We start from the raw sequence: 25,333 nt of genomic DNA on the forward strand, positions 1-25,333 counted from the left end.
TTGGGTTTTGGTGTTCCCATTGTTGGGCACTGTTGGGAAGGGAGTATGGCAGCTAATGGACGAATGATGGGTCTGAGGAGATGGACCAGTGGGGAGTGGGCTGTGCACGCAGGGTTGGACTTCTCAGCATCCTAGTGAAATCATCCTGGTTTGATGGTCTTCCCAGCACCACACAGGTGTTCAGCGGACCCAGCTGAGCTCAGGTTCTCAGTGATCTGCTGTTTTTCACCCTTCCCAAAGGAGCCCTAGACTTCTCACTGTTTTTCCTGTGTTATGTTCTAGAAGGATCTTGAGCTGTTCAGTGAGAGTGTTGTGTTTTGGACAGCTTGAAACCCTATGGATCAATCAACAGGTTTCTGTTAAGAGAAAAGAGAGGGAATGATTTTGCTATCTCAGCTGAATCTAGCCATGGGGCCCAGTTAAAACTGATTAAAAACAACCTTCCTGTCTCCTCTACTCTCAGCTTGACTCACAAGTTAGGGCCAAGTTTTCCAGGAAGTAGGAGTGTGGAGGCCCAAGGCTGATGGTAGAAGACTTCAGGTTCTCTCCACTGTATTTATTGAGGCATGGCCTCTCAATTGAATCCAGAACTCACCAATCAGACTGGCCTAAACTAGCCAGCTCGATCTGAGGATCCCTGCCTCTGCTTTCCATGTGATGGAATTATGATTGGTTACCTGCCACATCTACTGTGTTTATGTGGGTTCTGGGGATCGATCCCAAATCCATCCTCACTTGCAGCAAACACTTTAGCCACTGAGCCATCCCCCAGCCTCCCACCAGGAATCTGAAATGCCATTACTCAAGCAGAAAGCTTGCAGAGAAGACTCCTGGGCCCCCCTCCCTCTCCCTTACTCTTCCCTATAGAACATCATCTTCAGCCCTGTCCTAGATTAAAAAAAAAATTAATGGCATTCATTGTTTATAAATGCCTCTGTTGATCTTTCCTATTTCAGTTCCTGACGACTAGTGGAAAAACTCTCCTTTCCCTCACCCCTCACCCACACTTGGCTTTAAAAATAGCACTGAGAGTTGGGTTGGCGAAGGGCCTCCGGGGTTTGGAGTTCACAGCCTTTGCCCCTGGGGCCATCAGCTCATAATGTGAAACATGGCTGGTTAGCTTTTCTTCTGGGATGTGTGTTTGGCTTGAGCTTCCAGAGGAGGTATCCTCTGAATGGCCACTTTCTCATGCTCATCTGGGGAGTATTTGGACATGATGGCTTGACCCTGGTATTGACACACTGCTGATGTTTTTCTGTCCCCCCTTTCCAGAAGCCTGTTCCTAAGCCCATTTCCTTCTTTCAGACTTGTTCTTGGAGGCTGGAGAGATTCTGTTTATCTAGGTTACCACAGACTAAGATGGCCCAGTCCTTTCCCTCCAAGGTGCTTTTAGAGAAATTGGGCATATGATTGATATCAACCTTCTTGCACATGAAGCTATTATTTATTAAGTTTTAATTTTACAGTGGTGCTCGGGATATGCCAGGCAAATGTTCTGCCATCAGGCTACATATATCTCAGTCACCTTTAACAATTTTGTTACGAGACAGTGAATTACTAAGTTGCCCATGCTCACTTTGAATTTGAGGTCTTCCTGCCTCAATCCTCCCCTGCAGCTGTGAAGACAGATGTGTGATACTATGAGAGGCATAGAGATTTAATAATGGATAGGCTTTTCAGTTCAGTAACCCACAAACCAACTTTCTGAGGCATTGCTTTCTATTAGCCAATTTTATGAAGTACTGTAGTTGTTTTTAATCTCATTTTAAAAACACTAGGCTTGAAAGGAGGGGAATGGCTTGTCTAGTCCCTCCACCCATTTACTCTGGGATCCCCCACATTTCTACCCTGTCCTGTATTCTTCTCAGTGTTCACCATTTTTAACACTGGCCGTGAGCATCAGTCACGAGTGAGATTCCCTTTCCATCAATCTGAAAGGGCAGAGCCCTTACTCTACCTTTGCTAGTTACTGGAGGTTTTAGAATAAACGAATCAAACCCAGGAGCACGAGGGCAATTCTTTAGAGAGCAAAGTAAGGTTAGCACCCTTGAGAAGAGCAGACTGTGATGGTAGCTGGCCTGGGAGAGTGGAGCAGGGTCACAGATGGAAAGAAGTTATGTGATGCAGGAAGCTGACGAAAGGTCCATGGGCATGGGGAGTGACTGAGTTAGTAAAGTGTGAGCAAGAGGAACAAACCCCATATACAAAGCCAGGCAAGGGTGGCTCCCACTTGTAATACCAGCACTGACTGAGGAGAGATAATGGAATCCCTGGGGGCTTGCTAACCAGTCAGCCTAGCTCTTACTAAGTCCCAGGTCCCAGAGAGAGACCCAGGTTCAAATGCACAAGGTGGCTGGGCCAGAGAGATGGCTCATCAGGCAGATCAATCTGAGATCCATACCCAGATCCCACATGGTAGAAGGGGAAAGCTGACTCCTGCAAGTGTCTTCTGACATCTAAACATGTGCCTGGGCCTGCACATGTGTGTGTGTGTGTGTGTGTGTGTGCGCGCGCACGCGCGCGCATCTCGCGGAAACACCCACATAAATAACACATGTAATAAAAAATATAAGCAAAAACATACAGTAAACAGCACCTGGGAAATACCACCTGCAGTTTACCTCTGCCCTATACATGTATGTTCATGTACATGTACTTGCATGTACATACCTATGTTTACCAGCACACAGGAAAGATGGAGATGTGTCTGTGTGTATGTGTGTCCATGTGGTATATATGCACATGTGCATGCAACTCTATGCGCTGTCCTGCATTTGTGCACTGTCATCTGTTGAAATGGTGCATTCCAGGGAGCCGTAGGCACCTGCATATTTTTTCCAGGCATGAGCTGCACTTTGTTTCCATGGCTAGCCGGCTGGGCAATGTTTAATAAGTGATAGTGAATATACTTCAATAGGATTAGCCATGGGTTCTCTTCTCCCCACCCCTGACCTCAGGAGGCTTTAAGCCCCACATATGCAGACTTGCCTGTTCTATTTTATACCACTGACCCAATTCTGTCATTTATGATGTCTATTGTTGCTGCATAACCGTAGGGACCATCCTAAAGTAGGTCAGTGGAGCAGGGCCTGCTATGGCAACTGAATGGCTGTACGGGAAACTTCCTTCAACAGGGTTCCCCAACATGGCTAGCTGGAGGTGATGCTCTATTCCTGTACACTATCAGCCTCAGATCTGGAATGATTCACAACTCAGAAGCCTCTTGACACTCTTCATCTGAACCTCCGGCAGGAAGCAGAGACCAGATGCAAAGGCTCTGCCATGCTGGTACTCGGCAAAGCCTTCCAGTGCCACGACGGCTGTGCCCGCCTTCTCTCCCCATCCCTTCTTCTCCAGCTCCAGCTGGATTGACCTTTGCTCTTTTCTTTCTGCCCTGGGCATTCTGGATAGAATAAAAAGACATTCTAATGAAACAGCATAGGAAAGAGGGTGTATTCAGGGCACACTTGCTGCAGTTTGAGCATGCTGTGTCTAGGTGCTAAACTATGATAAACTACTCCACATACTTAACCAAGATTTGTCCTGAATGAGCACACACCCTCCTCTCTCTGCTTGGCATTTATGCACTGAAGCCTTCTTCCTAGGCATTCCTTATTTCAGCTAAGGTGTGATCTTCAGATCCAAATCTCTGGGGCCAAACAACTTTACTCTCTCGAAAGATCACCTCTGCACTGTGACTCACACACTTCCCACGGCACTCAGTGCATCACACTCTACGGTACAAGAGACCATTTCCTTCCATGCATCATTTCAGTTTTAGGCTCTCCTTCCAAACTTGGCCATTTAAAGTCTCCAGCCAATTAATTGCTTGTAAAACAAATAGTTTGCAGGAAACTAATGTTGGCCTCCCCACATTTTTCTTCCATGGATAAGATAACAGCAGTGTCTGGCAAGATGGAAGTTTGCACTTTCCCAAGAAGAGCTGTGCATGCCTATGGAGACCTTGTGTTGTAACTTGACCTATTATATCCCTTAGCCCTCTCCCTCTCCTCCCTCTCTCCCTTCCCTCCCTTCTCTTTGCTCCTCTCTGTGTACGTGTGTGTACGTGTGTGTACGTGTGTGTGTGTGTGTGTGTGTGTGTGTGTGTTTGCTTGCATGCCTGCATGCGTGTGTGCACATATGTAGGTAGGCTGGAGGACAATCTCACATTTCATTCCTCAGAACATTGCTTTGTGTTTGAGATGGTCTAAAGTTTGCCAGTTTGGCTAGCTTAGCTGGCCATTGAGCCCCCGCCCCCAGGCCTCCCTGACTCTGGGACTATGAGTGGACACCACCGACACCTGGCTTTTTCACTTGGGTTATGGGGATTGAACCCAGGTCCTCATCATTGCAAAGCAAGCCTTATCTCCTCAGGCCACCTTCCTTCTTAATTGTCACCAGATGTTAAAAGATAGGACTCAAGGCCATTTCCATGACATGGAATATCAGCATGGATGAAGGGGAAACAGACTTAGCAGACATGTAGAATGTGACCCATGTCATGGAGGCAACAGACTCTTACAGCTCTTCTGTTTTTTTTTTTTTTTTTTTTTTTTTTTTTTTTTAACTTCTCCCCAATGATACTGAAATGAGGCTCAAATATCTTCCTCCAGTGATGTGGCTTCAGAGTACCCACATGTGATCACCTGCATAGGTGAGGTTGTTCATCTCAGGAGGCTGCTGAAGTCTTCCTGTCTGCTACCGAGCATCCATCATGGAGGGATTTGTATCTCCACATGGTGAAGCATCTTCTCTCTCCTGGCTTCTAGATAACTTCTAGTTTTTCTCCTCTCACTTTCCTTGCTGGAGTTTATGAAGATTTTGCATTGTTTGTCCCCAGAGACAAAGGGTGGGCTGCTCAGACAATGGCTACAACAATTACCCACAGTACTGCTTTGTAATTATGAACACAGCTCTGTGTGTAATGAAATAAGCTTAATTCTGATAGTAATATTCCTCGTGGATTGAATGTTCATGTGTCCATTCTTATAATCACTTAACCAGTTCACAAAGGACAAGTGACAAGCTTAACTGTAATTGGGAACACCACAGAGAGAGCTGGATACACCAACTTCCACTCTGTGGGGTGCATGTTGTCACATGAGTCATTTTGCTGTAAGTCAAGATATGCTTTGAAGGTCATTAAAGAGGTAAAAAAAAAAAAAACTGACCACAAGCAGTGTCTGTATCTGGGAATCCAGATATCACAATAAAAGAGTCTAAAGGAAAATCTTCCAGCAACCTGGAGCAATATGTGGGACAATAAAAACAAATAAACAAACAAACAAGTAAATAAATAAAATTTCATGATCAACGTCTTTATTAAAAGCAAAGGATGGTAGGACTGACTTAATATTATAAAGCAATAGTTTTCAAGTTTTCAGATTTTTCTAGACTAACATATGGGGAGGGAACATGCTAGAAGCTTCAGGAAGAACAACAGACAGAGAAATAGTGTGAAGAACCCACGAGGGACAGACATTAAGAGAAACCTGCACGAATATGCCCCATCTATCAAGCATTTCCTAGCCAGGGATGTGGGGCTCTTCACACTGGTTCCCACATGTATTTGGTTTCTAGCTTCTTTTTTAAAACATTACTCCAAATGGAGCCTGAACGACTGAGAAACAAAATTTTAAGGGTAATAAGACAGGTGGTGAATGGAGAAATCATTCAAACTGGAAATGCTTGAGATGTATAAAATGTGATGTTATGAAACGCATATCCCACTTTAAGCTCACTCTCAGCCAGGGCAGCAACTGCAGAACTTTGCAGTAGCAGCGAGACATGGGTCTGCAGCTGCAACTCGGTGGTGGAACTCTTGCCCAGTATGCAGGAGGTCCTGGGTTCAATCCCCAACCCCACAAAAGACAACAACAAAACAAAAACACAGTAAATTGTGGGAAACACTGTTGGTAGGTGTAAAATTAGGATTAAGAGTTTGGTAAATATGCCTGGAATAATACCACATTTAACCAAAATGCTAAATATATTTATACTTGAAAAATGTACAATAAGGAATGGGTATAGTTACTAGTGAAAAATTCATATATTTTGAAGGTTGTGGAAAGGAAAGATCTCTTAAACTGCTTATGGAACTTGGACACATGTGTGGGTACACACAGTGTGGGAAATGAGAGGTACATAAGGTAGAAAAGCCAGGTATTTTATTACTTTCAACTAATTATTTAACTTCAGACCTATCTGTCTATTGTATATGTGTCAGAGGAAACCTTGCTAGAATTGGTTCTCTCCTAATACCTTCTGAGTCTTGGAGTTCAAACTCAGGGTATCCAGCTTGGTGGCAAGTGCTTCTTGCCCTGTGAGCCATCCGACTGGCCTAGGAAAGCCAAATTCTTCACAACAGATGGAAATCCAATTTAAGAATATAAAAGAAAAGTTCAGTTAAAAAAAAAAAAGTCCGTATACAGTTCCATCATGTCTGCTTTCAAAAGAGCATGTAGCAGAGCCTGGAGTGGCCCACCAAGCTCCACTGGATAGTCCACCCCCATGAACACCCAGATAGCTCGGGTTAAGTTCAGTGGGTCACAAAGGAAAACAAAAGGACATGACCATAGCAAAGGTCTGGAGCTGGTGACAGGGTTGGGAGGGACATCTGATAAGTTAGGGAGTAAGAGTAAAATGAACAGTTACATACATGTATAAAGTTATCCAACAATGCCCATAAAAACATGGCAAAAAGTTGAAAGTTAAGCCCAGTGATCGATCATATATTAAAAGTAGACAAGACAGAACCGGGAACCCATCACTAACTGCTAGATAGAATAGTATGGTGTCTTTCTTAGGTGTGGAGTCAGCTCACAGCAGGGGGTCCCTATGAGGACCTTTGTGCGCTGTACACATCTGTATTAAAGCATGTAACAGAGAAAAGATGGATGTCAAGAAAGTCAGGCCTCTGTGCCAATTTTCTTTTATGGCTGGCTGGGGTCTTACATCCCAGGGATGTTCCCAAATTCTTGTGCTAAAACCCAGTTTTCTTTAGTATGTTTGGAAACCATTGTTCCTCATCCACTTCCACCTTTTTTAAGGCAGAGTTTCAGACAGTTCTGGCTGGCCTTGAACTCCATGTACAGCTAAGAAGGACCTGGAATTTCTGCTCTTTCTGTTTCCACCTCCCAAGTGCTGGAATTACGGGTGTTGGATACCATGTTCACTCTATACTCTGCTGGGTATCCAGCAACAGGTGAGCATTTCACCTGCCAACTGAGCTCTACCTCCAGCCCCACTCACTGCTACTTCAAATGTGTGTCAGGTGATTGCCTTGCAGTTGCTGTAATGATAGGCACACATATTAGAACTGAAAATATCTTTAGGGGATTTGCCACAGTCTAGGCTACCTAAGAAATGGCATGGAAATTCAGAGAAAAGAAGTGATCCCCAAGAACTGGCAGGTAGGTTTTTGTTAGTCCTCAATAGACTTGGGATTGGTCAGAAAATAGTGCCTAGAACTTTCGTGAAAAACATGTTACCTATGACAGATCAAAAAGACACTCCAATGTCTTTACTGGCTTTTCTATAGGCAGGGGGCCAAGGTTTTTGCCTCTTCAAAATGATGATATTCAAGCCCACATGTTCCCACAAACACTGTTTGTCCATACTCAATATTCCCATGTCTGAGACATGGAAAGACATCTCCTTTGCTATCCAATCCATATCTATTTCTGGCGGAACAAATGGTGTGTGTGTGTGTGTGTGTGTGTGTGTGTGTGTGTGTGTGTGTGATAGGTTGATTTCTGTGTCATCCTCTATTTCTCTGCACTTTACTTTTTGAGACAGGTCTCTCACTGAACCCAGTGCACATCAATGCCAAAAGGCTGGCTGTGTGGGGCACCCTACCTGTGCCTCGCGAGCACTGGGGTTACAGGTGTGTGTACTGTGCCAAACTCTTTACATAAGCACCAGGAATTGGAATGCAGGTTCCCATGCTTGCATGACATACACTTTACCAACTAAGCCATTTCCTTGGCCTCTGACATAATCATAGAGACATTTGAAATCCATTCTCTTGGCAGTAGACAAAATATCAGAAAATTAATAGGAGGTGTAGCTTTCAAAGTATTTTGTGCTTCCTTCTTTTAGCTGAAAGGTACTGAGTACCAGCCATGTACATTTCTGTTTGAGAGCATTGGGCCTGAGATTTAAGTCTTAATAACTTTGCAATGACTTTACTTTTGCAGGAATTTAAAGATCCTCCAAATTGTGTGTGCTAGACGGAGGAGAGACATGCTGAAATATATTCGCTAGTGACCAAATGGCATCCGGCATCAGGAAGCAGGGGTGTTGGAATGGTGAGTCCTTAGTGACAGTTGCAATCTCCTACTGTGATTGTCATAGTGTCCCCACCCCTCCCCTCTCCCCCTGCAACCTTGTATGTGTGTGGAGATCAGAGGTCTGCTTTGGGTTTATTTTTTAATTAATTTATTGACTCAGAACCTTGCACTGGTCTCGAGTCTAGTAACCAAGTAGTCTGGGCTCTCTGATCAAGAAACCCCAAGGATCCTCCTGTCTCCACCTCCCAACGCTGAGAATAAAAGTATGTGCCACCACATTTGGCCTTTGTACATGGGTCCTGGGGACTGATCTCAGGTCCCAGTGCTTTCAAAGAAAACACTATCTTTCCGGCCCTAGTTCTATTTTCTTTTGCTTAATTCTTTGTCCAGCAGCAATGTGATTCTCTTAGAAGGGAGCAGATAAGAAAGCAATGGGATGAGGTCTGCCTCTAATGGACAGAGCACTGCTTTGCATTTTTGTCCCTGTAATGTGAGTGAAGCAGTTAAGCTGTGAATAGCAGAGATGAATAGTCCCATGGGATAGGACAGCCAGAACTGGGTATTGCATGTTATCAGAACTGATCGTGCCTTCAAAGGATTCACCAAAGTCTGCACTGTGAGAAACGACATGAAATTTCAGAGATAACAAGTGTTTGCCACAGAATTGGCAGGCACATTTTACTTAGGTCTCAATAGATTTTGGATTGGCTAGATGGAAGGACAGATCGGGAAGGTAGATGCCAAATCTGGAATGCTGAAAATGAGCTGAGGAAACAGTATCCAGAATTTTCTGTGGAGAATAGGTTGTCTGAGACAAAACAGGGACAAATGGCCATTAAGTTCATACCACCTTTGGCCCCCTGTTCTTATTATGTCCGTAGCCAAGGATTTGCCCGTTCAAAGGGGTGGCATTCGGTGCTGCTCAAGGAGGCTTCTGTTTGATATATTTCCAGGAAGGCTTTAGTGATGTTTGTATTTTCTTGTATGTAAGTTGCACAGCCCTATAAGAATTGTTCATGTAAATGACCACAGATGTCCTTTATGTTCTGCCAACTCTGAGAACACATAGACAGACAGACAGACATTATATTTGATTTTAGATATTCCCTTCAATCTCTGTTTGGCCATTCTCACCCTCTTAAAAAAACCCAACTTATAAATTTTATGCTTTCTGTGTATATATACATGTGTCTTCTCCAGTGCAGATCTGGTTACTATCTAGAACAGTTGGGTGCTTTCAGAATAGGTAATGAAATGGTTAAGCTACTGGTCAGATTAGAGCTCAGCAGAAAGGTCTAGCTTGGGTATATGGTAGTGTTTCCTGATGTCAGATGATTTATTATAACCACGATGGGTCTATCAACATCAGGGTCTCCCTGCACCTTAAATGCACACTCAGCAAAGATGCTGCTCTGCTGGTGGATGCTGATGAAAGGTGGATTCTACTGGTGGCTTGCTCATATCTCATTTATCTGGTGCAGTGATCAAAGACTGTGAAGCTATCATACATTCATTCCCCAATTCTCTCTTTTTCTGTAAGATAATTAGTCTTAACCAAATAGGATTCTTATTTTCTGGATGCCACATCCCTCCTCCCTCCCAGGGCAGCCGTGGCCGGTGATTGGGTAATAGGATGTGTACAGAGAAGTCCCTTGTCTCTGGTGGACTGTTTACTTGATTCAGGATGATAATGATATATATACCCTGGATGAGATCATGTCCCGCTTAGCGCCTCCCCTTGTTTTTTCTGTTTCTTTGAGGCTCCTTGCCAGGGCACCTCCTACAACTAACCACTCTCCTAATAATCCCTACTTAAGATAACATTATTATTATTATTTCCCCTTTTGGCAGTTATAAAAGTCATTGATTTTTTTTTTTCAACAGTGACTGTATAAGGAGTCTTGAAAATTTAAGCAAGGAAATCCAACAATTTTTCTACCAATATGTTCATAAAATGAGTCCATTTAATATGCAGACTACAGTTAAAGCCATTAAAACTAATTTAAAATAGTCTTAGAGACATGACATCTAACAATAAACAGAAAACTTGGGACTTGTAGGAAAAATAATTTTCTTAATTGACAGAACAGATCCATGCCTAAAACTGGTCATATTAAGAACATGTGTTTCACATCCATGAAACATCTGGACATGGTGGTATAATCTCAGTACTGGAGATATAGATGCAGGAGTATGTTAGAGCATGCTAGCTACCAAGTCTAGCCATATTGTTAAATTTCAGGTTTAATGCCAGACTCTATCTCAAAAAAAAAAAAAATGGTGGAGAGTAAAGGTGCCCAATGTTTACCTCAGCCTCCACAAACACACTCATACACTCACACATGCATGCACACACATGTGCATGTACACACACACACACACACACACACACACACACACACACACACATACGTTTACCTACTGCATTGTCACAGTGGCTCAATGCTCCCCTGAATGAGTCACTGCCAAGTCAAGGCAGAATGCCATAAGTAGAATCCATTTAGATGATGTATGAGAAAATGGTCCTCTGACACTCTCCTTGGCAAGCCTTAAGGATTTTAGGAGAGGATCTGCTTGGAGGAAAAAAAGGTGTTCATCTGACCAAGGACCTTGGTCTGTTTGTAATTCTCTCCATCTAAGACTTAGTCTTGAGTCCTGTTGTTCTAGAGGCAGGCCGCTCATCTTTGGAGTTCATAGGCACACAGGACTACTTGCTTCTATTACATTTCTATGAAAGGTTGGGTCTATCATTGACTTAAACCAGTCTTTGTAGAAGCTGCTAAAGAGGTGAGAATATATCGCACTCTCTACCACTCTTCCCATGTCTCAGGGAACATTGAGGAAGAGGAGCTAGAGAGATTGGAGGAGCTTGAGAATGGGGAGGACTTGGGAGAAACAGTATGCTCCATTGTGCTCACTAATGGCCTCTCGTCTCCTGCACAAGACCTGCAGATGGATGGAGAGGGGTGGGACACATGAGTTTCCACTCCTAGCTGGGAAGTGACTGACACTTCATGGTTGCCAGGAGAGAGACAATTAGTTTTCTTTAATGGTTTGGTACCTAGTAGGTTGCCCAAGCTCCAGTGGGTGGCCACACGTGTGTGTGTGTGTGTGTGTGTGTGTGTGTGTGCGCACACACGTGTGTATTACCAGCTGTAATTAGACACAGCAAGGTTTTATAAAAGTACATAAAATTAGGGCAGGGGGAGTTAGAGGATCTGGAAGGAATCGGATGGGGAGAGGGGATGAGTATGATTGAAATACATTGTATGCATGTATGAAATTCTCAAAGAATAAATTAAAATATCGTACTAAAATATTTTTTAAAAATCATCCACAGCAACCCTGCCCCATAGGCAAAAATGAACAGTAGGGAGCTCTAGAGGCATGACTAGACTGTCCAGAGGGCCTAGCCTGGGAACTACTTAGCCCATTGGGTGTGCAAGCCAGAGTAACAGGGAGTGCCTCAGGCATCGTCTGAGGCAAAGGAACTTGAAACAGATGGTTGGCTATGACGGTCTATACTGATAGTATGCTCTCGGTGGCCATGTTACCCTTACAACTTTAAGGACAGGTGTCAACAGGCACACACACACACACACACACACACACACACACACACACACACACGCTGTTTCACAGACCAGTCGAGAATGTACTTCTGTCTCAGAAACCTAGAGTAGGGAGGGTAATGTCTGTTGGTCTCTTTCATTCAAAGAAGCCCCTGACATGGTGTCTGTCCCTCACGTCTTTCAGTCCTTTCCTTGCTCTCCTCAAAGAAGGCACTGGTTTGCTTTGTTAGACCCTTGAAAAGAGCAGGTCAACTGTTGGCTACTTTCTCAGATAACAAGCAGTAGGGTCGGGGAGATGGCTTCCGGCAGTTGTTTCTCAACCTTCCTTCTGTTGCCACCCTTTAATACACTTCCTCATGTTGGTGTGACCCCTCCCCCCCCCCGCAACTGTAAAATTATGTTTGTAGCTACTCCATAACTTTACTTTTGCTGTTATGGATCATAATGTAAATCTCTGTGTTTTCTCTGATGGCTTTAGGTGACCCCAAAGGGATTGCAACCCACAGGTTAAGAACCGATGAGTTTGGGTCCCCAACACCCATGTAAAAGCCAGGAAAAGTGGTGACACATACATATATAACCCCAGTGCATGAAGGGATTGGGATAAGGCAAGCAGACTCCTGGAGCTCCGTGTCCAGCCAGACTAGCAGAAAGGCTGGGCTCTGGGTCCAATGAGAGACCCTGCCTCAAAATATAAAAGTAGTGATAGAGGCAGTGCCTGACAGTCAACCTCAAGCCCCCACTTGCACATGCATGCCCCTCCCCCACCCCAGTTAAAAAGGGTTTTCAATGAACAGGTATCTATGGTACTTCCTCAGCATTCATGAAGACCTGGGTTTGATCCTTATAAAACCAGGTGTGGTGGCACACAAAGGTAATCCCAGTTCTCTGGGGGAGGGAAAGCAGGATGATAAGAAGTTCAAGACTGTCCTAATTAGGCCAGCCTAGGATGCATGAGACTCTGTCTTCAAAGTAATTTAAAAGGCAGATACATGGGTCTGGAGATACGGTTCAGCAGTTAAAAGCACTTGCTGCTCTTTTTGAGGATCTGAGGTTCATTCCCAGGACCTGAACCAGGATGCTCAACGACACTTGTAATCCCAACTCTGGCCTCTGAGCACATGCAGGCATGTGCACATGCTTCCTCCCAACCACATATACACATAACTTTTTAAAAGGCAGCTACAGTGTAAATTTAATTCAGACTAAAGCACGTTGTAACCTTCTTTAGTACGGAGTCTTATAAAGTTGTTGCTGCACTTGAGATGTCCTGAAAAGCCCCCCAGGGTAATGGCTGTGACATTCCTCAGAGGTGAATGCATTTCCATTACTCATTCTTAAAAACACATGCTCCTTGTCTTTTCACACGCATCACAATGAGGTCTAAAATAGACGCTCATCACCACCTCTTTCAGGGTTATGAATAGCGGTACCTTGAAAAGGCCTGGTGGCAATTGAAAGTGATGCATGAGATTCAGAAAGGAGGCATTCAAGAACACCAAGCAGGAGGCAGGCTGCTAAGTACTTTTAGCACAGAACACGACGGGACCCCCTCAGTCTCCCGCGCTGGCAGCCAGGTGCCACACTTCAGGGTCAAATGGAGAAGTGAGTGGGTGGGAGCTCCAAGAAGGAGCTGCACCTACCAGGCAAAGAGGCTGAAGAATCCAAAGGCGACCCAGACATTGGATCAGATCGCTGATCCTGTTCTTTGTGTCTTCATCCATGCCCCTTTCCAGGTGGCCGGAAAGATCAATTGGTATTTCTCTACCCTCCCGACTGTGGGATTTCTCATTCAATTTATCCAACCAAAGGAATTCACCAGAAGTTTCAGTGGGCCACCTCCAGCTCAAGAACCACCCCTTGTCCTTGCCAGGACAATGACAAGACAGGGCTGTGCCTCCGCCTTAAAGAGAGAGTGAGGGACAAGGACGAGAAAAGATACAACCAACTACCTCGCAGTGTCTCAGTCACTCAGGCTCTGTCTGATCTAAAGGTGCTCAAACGAGAACTGAACGGTGGCTAGTTTAGTGTGGGGGTGAGTGGTGTTATGATGGAAACCTCTTGACTAACACAAGCCTCTTTTTCTACATCTGGCTTATTTGGAGAAAAACATGGAGCATTAAGAGTAAAAGAGGGAAGGTGTGAAGTGGTAAGCCCTATCCGAAAACGTGGACAGGTCTCATGGCTATGGCGACAGCAGGACTGATGTTACTTCTCAATTAGAATATCCCATCTGGGAGTGGAAGGTTCCAGAACAGAAGCTGTACCTCCTTACACTCTATGAGGCTGTCACTTCCTAGAGCCAGAATATTGCAGGTCCAGAGACAAATGCTTTGGGGCTATCTTTAGTTCCCTAGCAACTGATTGCCCACCACTATGTTTGACCTGACAGCCTTGTGAGACTTGGAGGTAAATAACTTCTGGAATATATGACGGCCTTAAATTTCCACTGGCCCAAAGGCTGAGCATGTCAGGAATCACATCTGAGGGTGACGGCTGAGATCCCCCTGGGCTTTTCTGTAACATGACTACCTGATGATTGACCCCATCCATCTATTTTTATATATCCCTTGATTTATAACTTTCATTGTTACTATGAAAATCTTCATGAAACATTGAAGCATGGTATTTGGGGTAATCTAAATTTGTATTTCTGGGACCATGGCCACTTATATTTGGCTCTAGAATAAACTCTTCTTTATTCTTTTTTACACTGATGCACCCCTTAGCTGGACCTTGGTAAAGGTGGGGGAATCATAGAGCATTCGACCTTCTTGGCCATGCCGGCCATCACTTATGTGTCCAGTTTCAGTAAGGACAGACATTCAGGTCTCCTCTGCCCACCTGGTATATCAGGCTCAGGCAGGTATACACAGGCTACATACAGAAAAGGTGTAAATGGTACCAGGCTCCTGATGGAGGGTGCCAGCTGATGTCTTCTCCTTCTACGTGGCCCTGCCTCCCTTTGCTTTATACAAGCTCTCTTCCTCAAAGCCACTCCCCCACGTGGACCCTCTTGCATCCAACTCTCTGAAGCTCAGAGTTCGTTTGTGGTTCCCTGAGCCAGGGCACCCAGTTCTCATTCAGCTTCCCAGGGCTATTACAGTGGAGGGGGTTCTTACCCACAATCATGTGGTTGCAGACATCACAGAAGGTGGGCTTCTTAAAGACATGTTCCTGAAAGGCGTGGACCTTGTTGTTGCTGCCGGGGTGTAGGCCAGCCCTGGTAGGCACAGGTGCAGGGCTTCCAGGGACGGGCATTGGGCTGGGGCCTGGGCTAGAGCCCAGGCTGACCTTGGCCAGCAGGTCTGCTTGCAATTTCACATCACTGTTGGTTCTCGGGAAGAAGTTGTCGGCGCTTTTGCTCCGCAAGCTCTTGGTCTTGAAAGAAAGTGACCGTTTTAGTTTCTGGAGCTGCAATGCAATGACAGGACAACTGCTCTTATGATCAGTCCTGTGACACCTGTGGCAGGTGCAGCCCCACAGATACCTTAGCCCAGGAGGCTGTGCCAGGCCCCAGTTGGGGAGTCCAAGGGCAGCAGCTAGCTGAAACGGGATCAGAGGTCCGCCCTGCGCCCCGTTCTTCCCCCCCTGCTTCTTTAGGTCCCACCTATGTACTGTCTCAAGTCCCAGGACACTGGGTTTTTCATCTCTTATCTTTTGAGTTTTCACAGTTGGAAATGAGGCATGAATTCCTGGGTGCCAAGCTCTGTGTGTAATACCATCTTCTCTTTCTCATGACAAGGTCTTCGGTCTTAGGATGATAGCTATCCATCTCTATGGACAGCATAGTGTGCGAACGATGTCTCCCTATGACTTGACATTGATCTGGCTAACTGGTCTCCGGGTCACAGCCATAAGCTCTCTAATCTGCATGTATCTGAACATGTGGAGGATTGTTTGAGGCATGCCTATATGCACATGTGGTATACGCTTCTGCATGTGTGCAGTATATGTGTATGTGTGTATGTACATGTATGTGTAGCATTGCATGTATGTGCATGCATGTTATTATATGTGAGGTATGTTTGTATGTATATGTGTGTGGTGCATATGCATGTGTCTGTATGGATGTGGTGTGGGGGCATGTGAGGTACATGCGTTTATGTGTGTGGTGTGTGTGTATAACTCAGTATTTCAACAGCCTGTTTAGCTGTGCCCTTGCCCTGGTGTTCAGCCTCAGTAAACTAGGTCACTTCGCTTTGCCTTTGGGACTGATGGTGAGACACCAAGTGGATTTAGAAGAGCTCTGAACTTGATTTCAGTCTGCACTCCTAATCTAATCCATGTTGATTCTGGAGGGATCTTCTGGAAGCACAGACGTGAATGTGTGAGTCTCATGCTTAAAATCTTTTAGAGACTTCCCCTTTCTTAGGTGTAAAGACACACTCCAGCTGAGTGTGCCATTGCAGGGCTAGAACTCTAGCTACTCAGGAGGCTGCAGGCAGTGGATCACACTGCCTGCTTTGCAGAGGGAGTTCCACTCAGCTTTGGCAATTCTGTGTCTCAATGGTCCAGTGGTGGAAAACAAGGCTGACGTTAGCTCAGTGGTAGAGTGCTTGCCTGGAACCTTAGGGGTAGTCCCTGGCACTAAACAAACAAAGGGCCCAAGCTCAGCCCTGGTGGCAGTCTGCACTAGCTTGGTTTTGCTCAGTCCTTGTTAGCTACCACCGCTCTCTCCAAATCTCTCACACATTTCAGTATCAGCCCTTTGCATCCTGTCTTCCCTCCACCCAGATAAAGGGAGTGGACAGTGTACTAGTTTTATGGCTTTTTTTGGGGGGGGTCACTGTACCTTTGAGGTGGCCTCCCTTGACAATTATTCACCTGTGGCCATTCTTTCTAATACCCAGAATCACACCTGACCAGCAGCGGAAGCCATTCATGAAGGTGCATGACACAGAGCGACAGGCTCCCTGAGGATGCGTAAGATAGCTCACCGGCCCCTGACAAACCTGCCACCTTCATCCCCACCTCTATCTTGCTCTCAGGAGACTAGGAAGCCACTATGGTCATAGAGCAGAGACACAGCACAAAATGGCCACACTTCACCTCCAAAAAGCCATATTGATTTGCAGTGTGATTTTGCCATGATACACTTCCAAAACAGAACTTATTTTCCACTCTGAGTCTTGTTATTTTAAGGGTTCTGCCAGTTTTAGGGACATAAGACAAGATCTCACATCACAGCCCAGGCTGTCTTAGAACTTACTATTTGTCCAAGACGGGCCCTCAAACCTGCAGGTTTCCCTCTTTCCTCAGCCTCCTGCTGAGAGTTCATATGTGATTCTAGGCTCTTGAACTTTTATTTTACTTTAATGTCAGGCTGATGAGATGGATTAACACATGAAAGGCACTCATCATCAAGCCTGAAGACCCAAGTTCTATCCCTGGGACCCACCAGATGGAAAGAGAAACGACTCCTACAATATGTACTGTGGTAGAACACACACACACACACACACACACACACACACACACCACATATTTACAAAGGTTGACTGTGTGTATTGCTAAACGTCATACTGCCATATAAGGACATTTTATTAAAGTATGTGTTGTAAGTTGAGTACATTCATGACAGTTATTGTTGTTATTTATCCATCTATTCCAGACCTGGCAACAGAGGAACAGATGACGGATGTGTGGTATATTATACACAATGGGATTCTTTTTAGTTATAAAGAAGAAAGCAATGTTGTTCGCAGGAAAATGATATAAGCGGAGGTAATCACATTGAGTAAATTAACCCAGGCTCAGAAAGACAAAGGACATGTTTGCTATCATTGGGGGTTCTTAAATTTTATATAGACACATAAAATGTGTGTGTGTGTGTGTGTGTGTGTGTGTGGTGTGTGAGTGTGTGGTATGGTGTGTGTGTGTTGTGTTGTGTGTGTGTGTGTGGTGTGGTGTGTGTGTGTGTGTGGTGTGTGTGTGTATGTGTGTGGTGTGGTGTGTGTGTGGTGTGGTGTGTGTGTGTGTGTATGTGTGTGAGTGTGTGTGGTGTGTGTGTGTGTGGTGTGTGTGTGTATGTGTGTGTGTGGTGTGTGTGTATGTGTGTGGTGTGTTGTGTGTGTGTGTGTGTGTGGTGTGGTGTGTGTGTGTGTGTGGTGTGGTGTGTGTGTGTGGTGTGGTGTGTGTGTGTGGTGTGGTGTGTGTGTGTGGTGTGTGTGTGTGTGTGTGTGTGAGTGAGAGAGAGAGAGAGACCTGAGAGTAGAAACAGGACTATTGGGGAACAAAGAGAATTAATGGGAGGGAAGAAGGGGGAGGAGGATAGGAGAGTATGGGGGTAGCTCTAAGCCAGTTTTAAGGCCCTGGATCCTTTGGAAGCCTCCCAAATGCTTTCAGGATAAAATCTGAGATAAACTGAGGGATCATGAGAGGGAAGACTCCTTCCACACGGGGAACTCACAGACTTGAGCCATATCACCTCATGAAAGACAAAAGGGACTCCAGCTGAGATCATAACTTCCCAGCCAAGTCCTATCCAGACTGTCAGCCCCACTCAGCAACAGAAAGATGGAAGTAGTTGAGGCTCTTGAGCTACATGTCTTCTCTGCCTACAGGGCAGAACCAGCACAGGAGTGTAGGCAGGGGAGGTGGTATTGGAGCCTTGGAGAAATGACGGCTGGACGAGGTCAAGTATCAGCTTAAGGTCAAAGAGCTCTTGAAGACCAGGTTCAAAGTTCAGACTGCCTTCTACTGACCCTAGGCTCTTTCCTTCCCTGGTTAGTCAGTCTCCAGGTGTTGGATAGGGGTGAAAGGCAGTTACCCCAGGTCTCAGGAACATGGGACTTCTGCTGGTCAGTGAATGCGTAAAGGGCTTTGGAATGGACAAGTAGGTCTGTGGTCTCCAGAAGTTTATATATGATGACAGGGAGTCCTTAGTGGTTCCCTTCCTTGTCCTCATGTGTGTGTCTGGATGTGTGTGTCTGGACACTGTATCAAGTGATGAAGTCAGCTTGCTTCTAGAGCCAGAGATTTGGTTGGAAACCAATGAGACATTTCCTATTGAGGTGGACAGCTTGGAAGACATGCCCACCGATCAAACAGGATCACAGCTGCAAGCTAAGGCAGGCACTTCCTTCATTCATCACCAATGGAGCAGAGACCAGAGAGGAAGACATCAAATGAGGAAATATAAGTAGAATTTGATAAGCACATGGTCACAAAATAATTCTATGCACAACCACTAAGATACAGTTCTATTTAAAAATATTCTTTTTTAAATAAAAGAATTTAAAAAATTATTTTATGTCTATACTACATATATGCTGGGGTCCCCAGGGGTATAGGATCCCTTGCAGATGGAGTCACAGGCAACTATGAGCAGCCTGACATGGGGAATGAGAATTGAACTCAGATCCTCTGGAAGAGCAGCACCATTGAATCACAAATTTTGCTTCAGCAAATACTCATAAGTGCATTCTTATGTGCTGGAAATGCCTCATACTTCAGTTCTTAACATTTTTGTAAACCTTATTCATTTATGTATTTAGTCATTGGGGTCAAATACTGGGCCTCCTTGTACATGGAAGTCTACCACTGAGCTACATCTCCAGCCTCACACACTAGAAAACTCTCCAAGTAGGGGATCACTCATCTCCTTATTCATTAAATAAGTCAATAATGAATATCCATTTGGATACTACCAGGAGCCAGGCATAGTACTCAATTTTGGTGGTAAAACAGTGAAAATATTTAATGACAATGAAATTAATCTCCTTATGGTTTAAAGTTGAGTAGGCAGAAGAAGAAAAAAAATGAATAAATGACAACATACTTGGGAGAGTGCTTAAGTAACAAATGGAAAATGGAAAATAGACGCAGGCTTTAGATGGTCAGGAGAAGGCTATTTGACAGGTGACATCTGAGCAGATGTGAGGAAAGTGGCTGGTGAGTAATGTAGGAGAGCATTGTGGGTCGAGGGAAAACCATCAGAAAGACATTGTTGGTATTGGACAATGAACAGAAGAGCATTATGGGTGATGAGAAAACCAGCAGCAATGAACTCAATGAGAAAGCAACTTCTCTGCAGCAACTGATGAGGATGCGGCAAGGGCACTGGTCCAAAATAAGCTTCAGTTGGGGCTTCCTTGTTGGCCATGGTAAGGGCTGTGTAATTTATCCCAAGGGCAATGGTTCAGAGCAAGAAAGTGGCTAGGGCTGACTTTTATTTAAAGGGGTGCCCTAGGGAGTATTTGAGAAGCACATGGTTAAGAGGCAAGATTGAAGCAAAGAGACCTGCTGGGAGATGCCTGCAGTAAGTTTCTGGCTAAGAGGGGATTCTGACATTTGATAAGACACACTTGCATTCCAGGGATATTCTGAAGGTGGATCCAGAGGTTTGCTGGGGAGTTGGATATGGATGAGTAACTCTAAGATTTCTGACTGGTGCAACTGAGTGAATGGAGGCATAGTCTTTTACTTGAAGGAGGAGCATCAGAGAAGACACGTTTGCCATGGAGACTGGGGAGGGGGGGGGTCTGAGGATGCTCATTTAGAATTCAAGAGGAAGCAAATTATTGGTAAAGAGATACATGCTTTTGGCATTCAGGAATAAGGTCCAAGCTAGGTAGTGAGTGGGAGCCATGAGCGTATGGATGGTGAACAGGGCCAGGAGACCAGTTGAAATCATTACAAATGTCATGAGCAGACCCTAGAGATCCCCTGTTCTGAAGGCAGAGCTTAGGAGATTGCAAATGCAGATGAAAAGAAGACCCATGAGGCCAGGCAATGGTGTTTCGGAAGAAGCTGCCAAGAAAGAAGACCGAGAGAAAGGGCCATCATGGAAGCTAAGAGAAAGAATGGTTCAGAGAAAGCTGGACAGCCAGGGGAGGGGTCAAATGAATTCCAGCAACAATTTAAGTCAATGAGGCCCAAGACCCTGCAAAGGAAGGCCTCTGAGAAATCTTAGAAACATGGCAGATCCAGTGAAGCCCAAAGTGTGCAGGGACAAGGTTTCAAGAAGGAATCGCCAGAGGAGAAGAGAGTAGGTGTGCTGGTGGGTGGGCAAAGCAGTGTCCTTGAGTTTGCCATGAAGCAGATCCGTAAAAAGACAGTGGCCAGAGGGGGCTATACACCTCAGCATTGTTTGGGGAAAAGTTTTGTGTAAATGCTAGTTGTTTCCAAGCTACTTTTAGTCTGATGATGCATACCAGGGGGTCATTGTTGGAGCTCTGTCCTTGGGTAGAGGATAAGGGGTGAGGGTTGTATATGAGAGAAGAGCGACACACACTCTTGGTTGGTTGTGTACAGATCTTTGTGTGGTGTGTGTGTGGTATGAGTGGTGTGTGTGGTGTATGGTGTGTGTGTGTGGTGTGTGTGGTGTGAGTGGTGTGTGTGGTGTGTGTGGTGTGAGTGGTGTGTGTGGTGTGTGTGATGTGTGTGGTGTGTGTGTGGTGTGTGTGTGTGGTGTGTGTGTGGTATGAGTGGTGTGTGTGGTGTGTGTGGTATGAGTGGTGTGTGTGGTGTGTGTGTGGTGTGAGTGGTGTGTGTGGTGGGTATAATGTGTATGGTGTGTGTGGTGTGTGTAGTGTGTGTGGTGTGTGTTGTGTGTGTGGTGTGTGTGTGGTATGAGTGGTGTGTGTGGTGGGTATAATGTGTATGGTGTGTGTGGTGTGTGTGGTGTGTATGGTGTGTGTGGTGTGTGTGGTGGGTATAATGTGTATGGTGTGTGTGGTGTGTGTGGTGTGTGTGGTGTGTGTGGTGGGTATAATGTGTATGGTGTGTGTGGTGTGTGTGGTGTGTGTGGTGTGTGTGGTGTGTGTGGTGTGTGTGGTGTGTGTGTGGTATGAGTGGTGTGTGTGGTGGGTATAATGTGTATGGTGTGTGTGGTGTGTGTAGTGTGTGTGATGTGTGTGGTTCACTCGTATGCAGGTGCATGAAAGCCAGAGAACAACCCCACAAGTTGTTCTTCAGGGTCCACATCAGATTTTGAGACAGGAAGTCATCTAAGCTGGCTAGACATTATCCTCAGGGATCTACCTGTCTCTACTTGCATAGTGCTGGGATCACTGGCATGTGTCACCATGCCCAGCATCTATTTTTGATGTGGTTTCTGGGGATACAAATAAGGTCTGGCACTGAGCCTTCTCTAGGTCAGGATATGGATCTTTGTTTGTAACACGAGAGAAGCCAGGAGAGAGGGCAGAGATGTCAAGAGCTTGAAGAGAAAGACAAGCTTACAGATAGAAGAGAGTGTGCACTCCAGACCAATGCAGAGTGGGGGGCATGGGGCATCTGTGACAGGTCACTACATATTTTACAGATGAGAGACCAGGGACAGGACGTGACAATGTAAATGCCTCCATACAGAATTCTCTGACGTCAAAGACCCCAAAGCCAAATGAACTCCGATGAGAAAGCAGCTCACCTTCACCCTCCTCTTAGGAAAATCTCTGAGCTTAGTGCGATTTGTCACCCTGGTGCCAGCTGGGATTTTAGCAATGATCTGTGCAGCTGCCATTTGAGCAGCACTTTGGTGGTAGTTAATTAGGGAGTACAGAAGTCAGGTATCCTGAGAGCACATGGAGAACTTAGCCTGAAGGTGGCCATAATGCAGACGTGTTGATTCACCAGTTGGTGAAGCTGCAATGAAGCTAATTAACCAGTGTGCACTTGATGTTCCGAGCTTTGGGACCTCAAGCCTGAACTATGTGGGGAAGTGTGCTGCGGAGCAGGCTGCCCACACAGGCAGCTACTTGGGAGGCACATGCTCCCTGGGGGCACCGGGAGCTTATGCTCATGCTTGTTAAGCTAAAACCACCAGTAGCTTTTACAGCCATCTTCTTGGCTATCTAAAACCACATCATTAGCACACTGGCTTTCATATATGGACCCAGATAAGGTCATCAGAAAACTGTTGACAAGCCAATATCGCATCCTGAATTTCCCTATGTGATCCACATCTTTGATTTTGGATCAATATGTTTTTCCTCTTGACATTTTATGTCCTCTAAAATAGTTACATCTCCCATTGAAATAGTCACTGGCTTCGTTTTTGCCTGTAAGGATGTGATTAAATCAATTGATGATCTAAGCATGAAGGGAATGAGTTACTTGGCAAGCAGAGGTGGGTGATTAACTGTCATGTGTGGGCACTCCTGCTATAACCTACTCTCTTTCACCCTTCATCAACCACATGGACCACTAACTGCATCTATTTCAAATCTGGCTGATGCTGTGGATTGTCAGAGTGTTTCCCAAATGTACCCAAGGCTACTAGGTAGCAGTGCATTGTAGGTCTTGGGAAATACAGGGCCTATGGTGAGCTTTCCAATTTTATGCTCAATTTTTATTCTTGAACAGTTGGATTCCTTTCATTTGTACATGTGTGTGCATGCATGTGTGTGAATACATACATGTGCACATGCATTTGCATTCACATGGAGGCCAGACCTTCCAGAGTTTCTATCTTAGTTTTTGAGACAGGCCCTTTCACTGGATGTGAACCTCACCGATTGGCTGGCTGGTGAGTTCCAGTTCCTGTTTCTGCCTCCCCCATGCTAGAAGTACAAACACAACACTGGATCTGACTTTTTAGGTAGGTTATGAGAACTGGAACTCAGGTTCTTATTCTTGTATGCCAAGTACTTTAGTGACTGAGCCATCTTCCCAGCCCAAGTCTAATTTCTTTTATTACAAGCACAATGCATTCTAGGTTAGATTCACTGTAGTTTAGACAGTGACTTACAAGTTAGAAAATTTCTTCCTTTGTCTACCTGGATCTGTCACAGTCATGTTAATGAACAGACAGGTTAAGCAACCTTTATTGAATAGGACTGACTGCATACTGTGTTCCCTACAGCTGCATGGTTGAAGCAAGTCCTTGAAATCTCATGGCTTGAGTCCCAACAGGAAAGGGGAAAATTAACATAGTGTTTCCAAATTCCCTCACAGTTCTGACCCCACTGTAATACAGAAGATCAGAGTTCATTCTTCAGAAATATAGGGTGTGCTTATACAGACAATCAGTAACGTTGAGAACAATGTAAGGTTTCACAAGACCATGCATTGATGTCATTAGGTAGTAAATAGACTTTGATTTCTGCCTGGTCTATGTAGTTGGAGAAAGGAGGCATCAGTAGGGGCTAGTATAGTCAGACAAAGACATTGTTTACAACCTCGGAGGATGGATTAACAGCTTCTCATGTTATAAGCCTAGGTTGGCCTTAAACTTACTAAGTAGCTAAGGATGACCTTGAACTTCTGTCTTTGTTATGGCGTTTTTCTTGATGCATCCCCTCATCTAAATTGGTCTCTAGTTACCATTTTGGTCTCAACACAGACACAACCAGAGCATGATCCACCCCAAATTTCCAAAGATGTGTTTGTTATCCATGTCTTTGTTTTTCTGAAATGACTCCTGGGTATGTCAGCATAGTCATACATTGTCTCCCATGTATGATGTCAGCAGAGTCATGCATTGTTTCCCATGTATGATGTCCACAGAGTCATATAATACCTTCAGAGTTTCCTACTTGCACAGAGAATCTGTGTGTGGAGAAGAAATGTGGTGAGAAGTGACCATGATAGATCTGGGCTGGAAAGGGCAGAAGGAGCCAAATTTAGGAGTGTCTGAAGCAAAGAATTTTGGGTCAAAACACTTCTAAATTGGGTGTTCATTGTAAACTTGCATTTTTTTTTTAAACTCAGAAAATCACCAGCAAGGTTTACACTGGCCTCTGAGGTATATGCACGGGGCTCATTATTAGCCTGAAGGAAGGCTTGTGGAGTCAGTCACCTGATATAGCATAAGTGGATTTTGTGGAGTGTTTCCGTGACCCTCTTCATCCTTGGAATCTTACCAGGGAAGCCCTGTCCAGGAGGCACAGAGGCTGAACTGAATCCTGGGTGTTGATCCACATGGTCTATCAGGGGCAGTCAGTCAAGCTGTGGGACACAGCAGCCACCAAGCCTTACTTGTGGCCTTACTTGGTCTCTTCTGCTTCACATGTTGTTGCTATTGCTGAGGGAAACTGAGTGGGCAGGGGTCAATCCTGGAACCAATGATATGTCTTCTCAAGAGTAAAAAGAAGAGCTTCTGTTGGCTCTGTGCATCATGGAAAAACTATCTCAAAAGCATATGAGGAGTTTCGATTATGAGCCCTTCTAGAATTTGATTCACAGAACCCATCAATTAAATAATCAGAGGGCTGGAGAATAAACATGTACACTTAAGTACACTAAGCTTTGTTTATTAAGCAAATAGGCCTTGTAAATAGGCCCTGATTACAGTCTGAATAGTGTCCTCCCTAATTCTTACACTGAAGGCTTAACACTCCACCCTGTACCTCAGAATGTGACTATGTTTGGAGATCTGGCTTTTACAGGGGTAATTAAAGTCAAAACAAGACCATTACAATGTGCTCTAATCCAATCTGACTGCTGCCCTTACCAGAAGAGGAAATTTGGGGGATGGGGAGGTGGCTCAGTGGGGTAAATTTTGCTGCACAAGCATTGATGTTC

General features: G+C 44.9%; 1 protein-coding gene across 2 annotated transcripts in view; it reads right to left on the reverse strand.

Moving 5' to 3' along the window:
* Positions 1 to 25,333, reverse strand: part of Stac (SH3 and cysteine rich domain) — a 120,110-nt gene that overhangs the window by 55,232 nt on the left and 39,545 nt on the right. The window contains exon 2 of one of the 2 annotated variants that reach the window (XM_051201402.1): positions 14,986 to 15,244. In XM_051201402.1, the coding sequence (XP_051057359.1) occupies positions 14,986 to 15,244 (259 nt within the window). Of the gene's footprint in view, positions 1 to 14,985; positions 15,278 to 25,333 lie in introns of both variants that reach the window. The other variant, XM_051201394.1, reaches the window with a different exon arrangement.

Source organism: Phodopus roborovskii, unplaced genomic scaffold (assembly GCF_943737965.1).
Source record: "Phodopus roborovskii unplaced genomic scaffold, PHOROB, whole genome shotgun sequence".
NCBI lineage: Eukaryota > Metazoa > Chordata > Mammalia > Rodentia > Cricetidae > Phodopus > Phodopus roborovskii.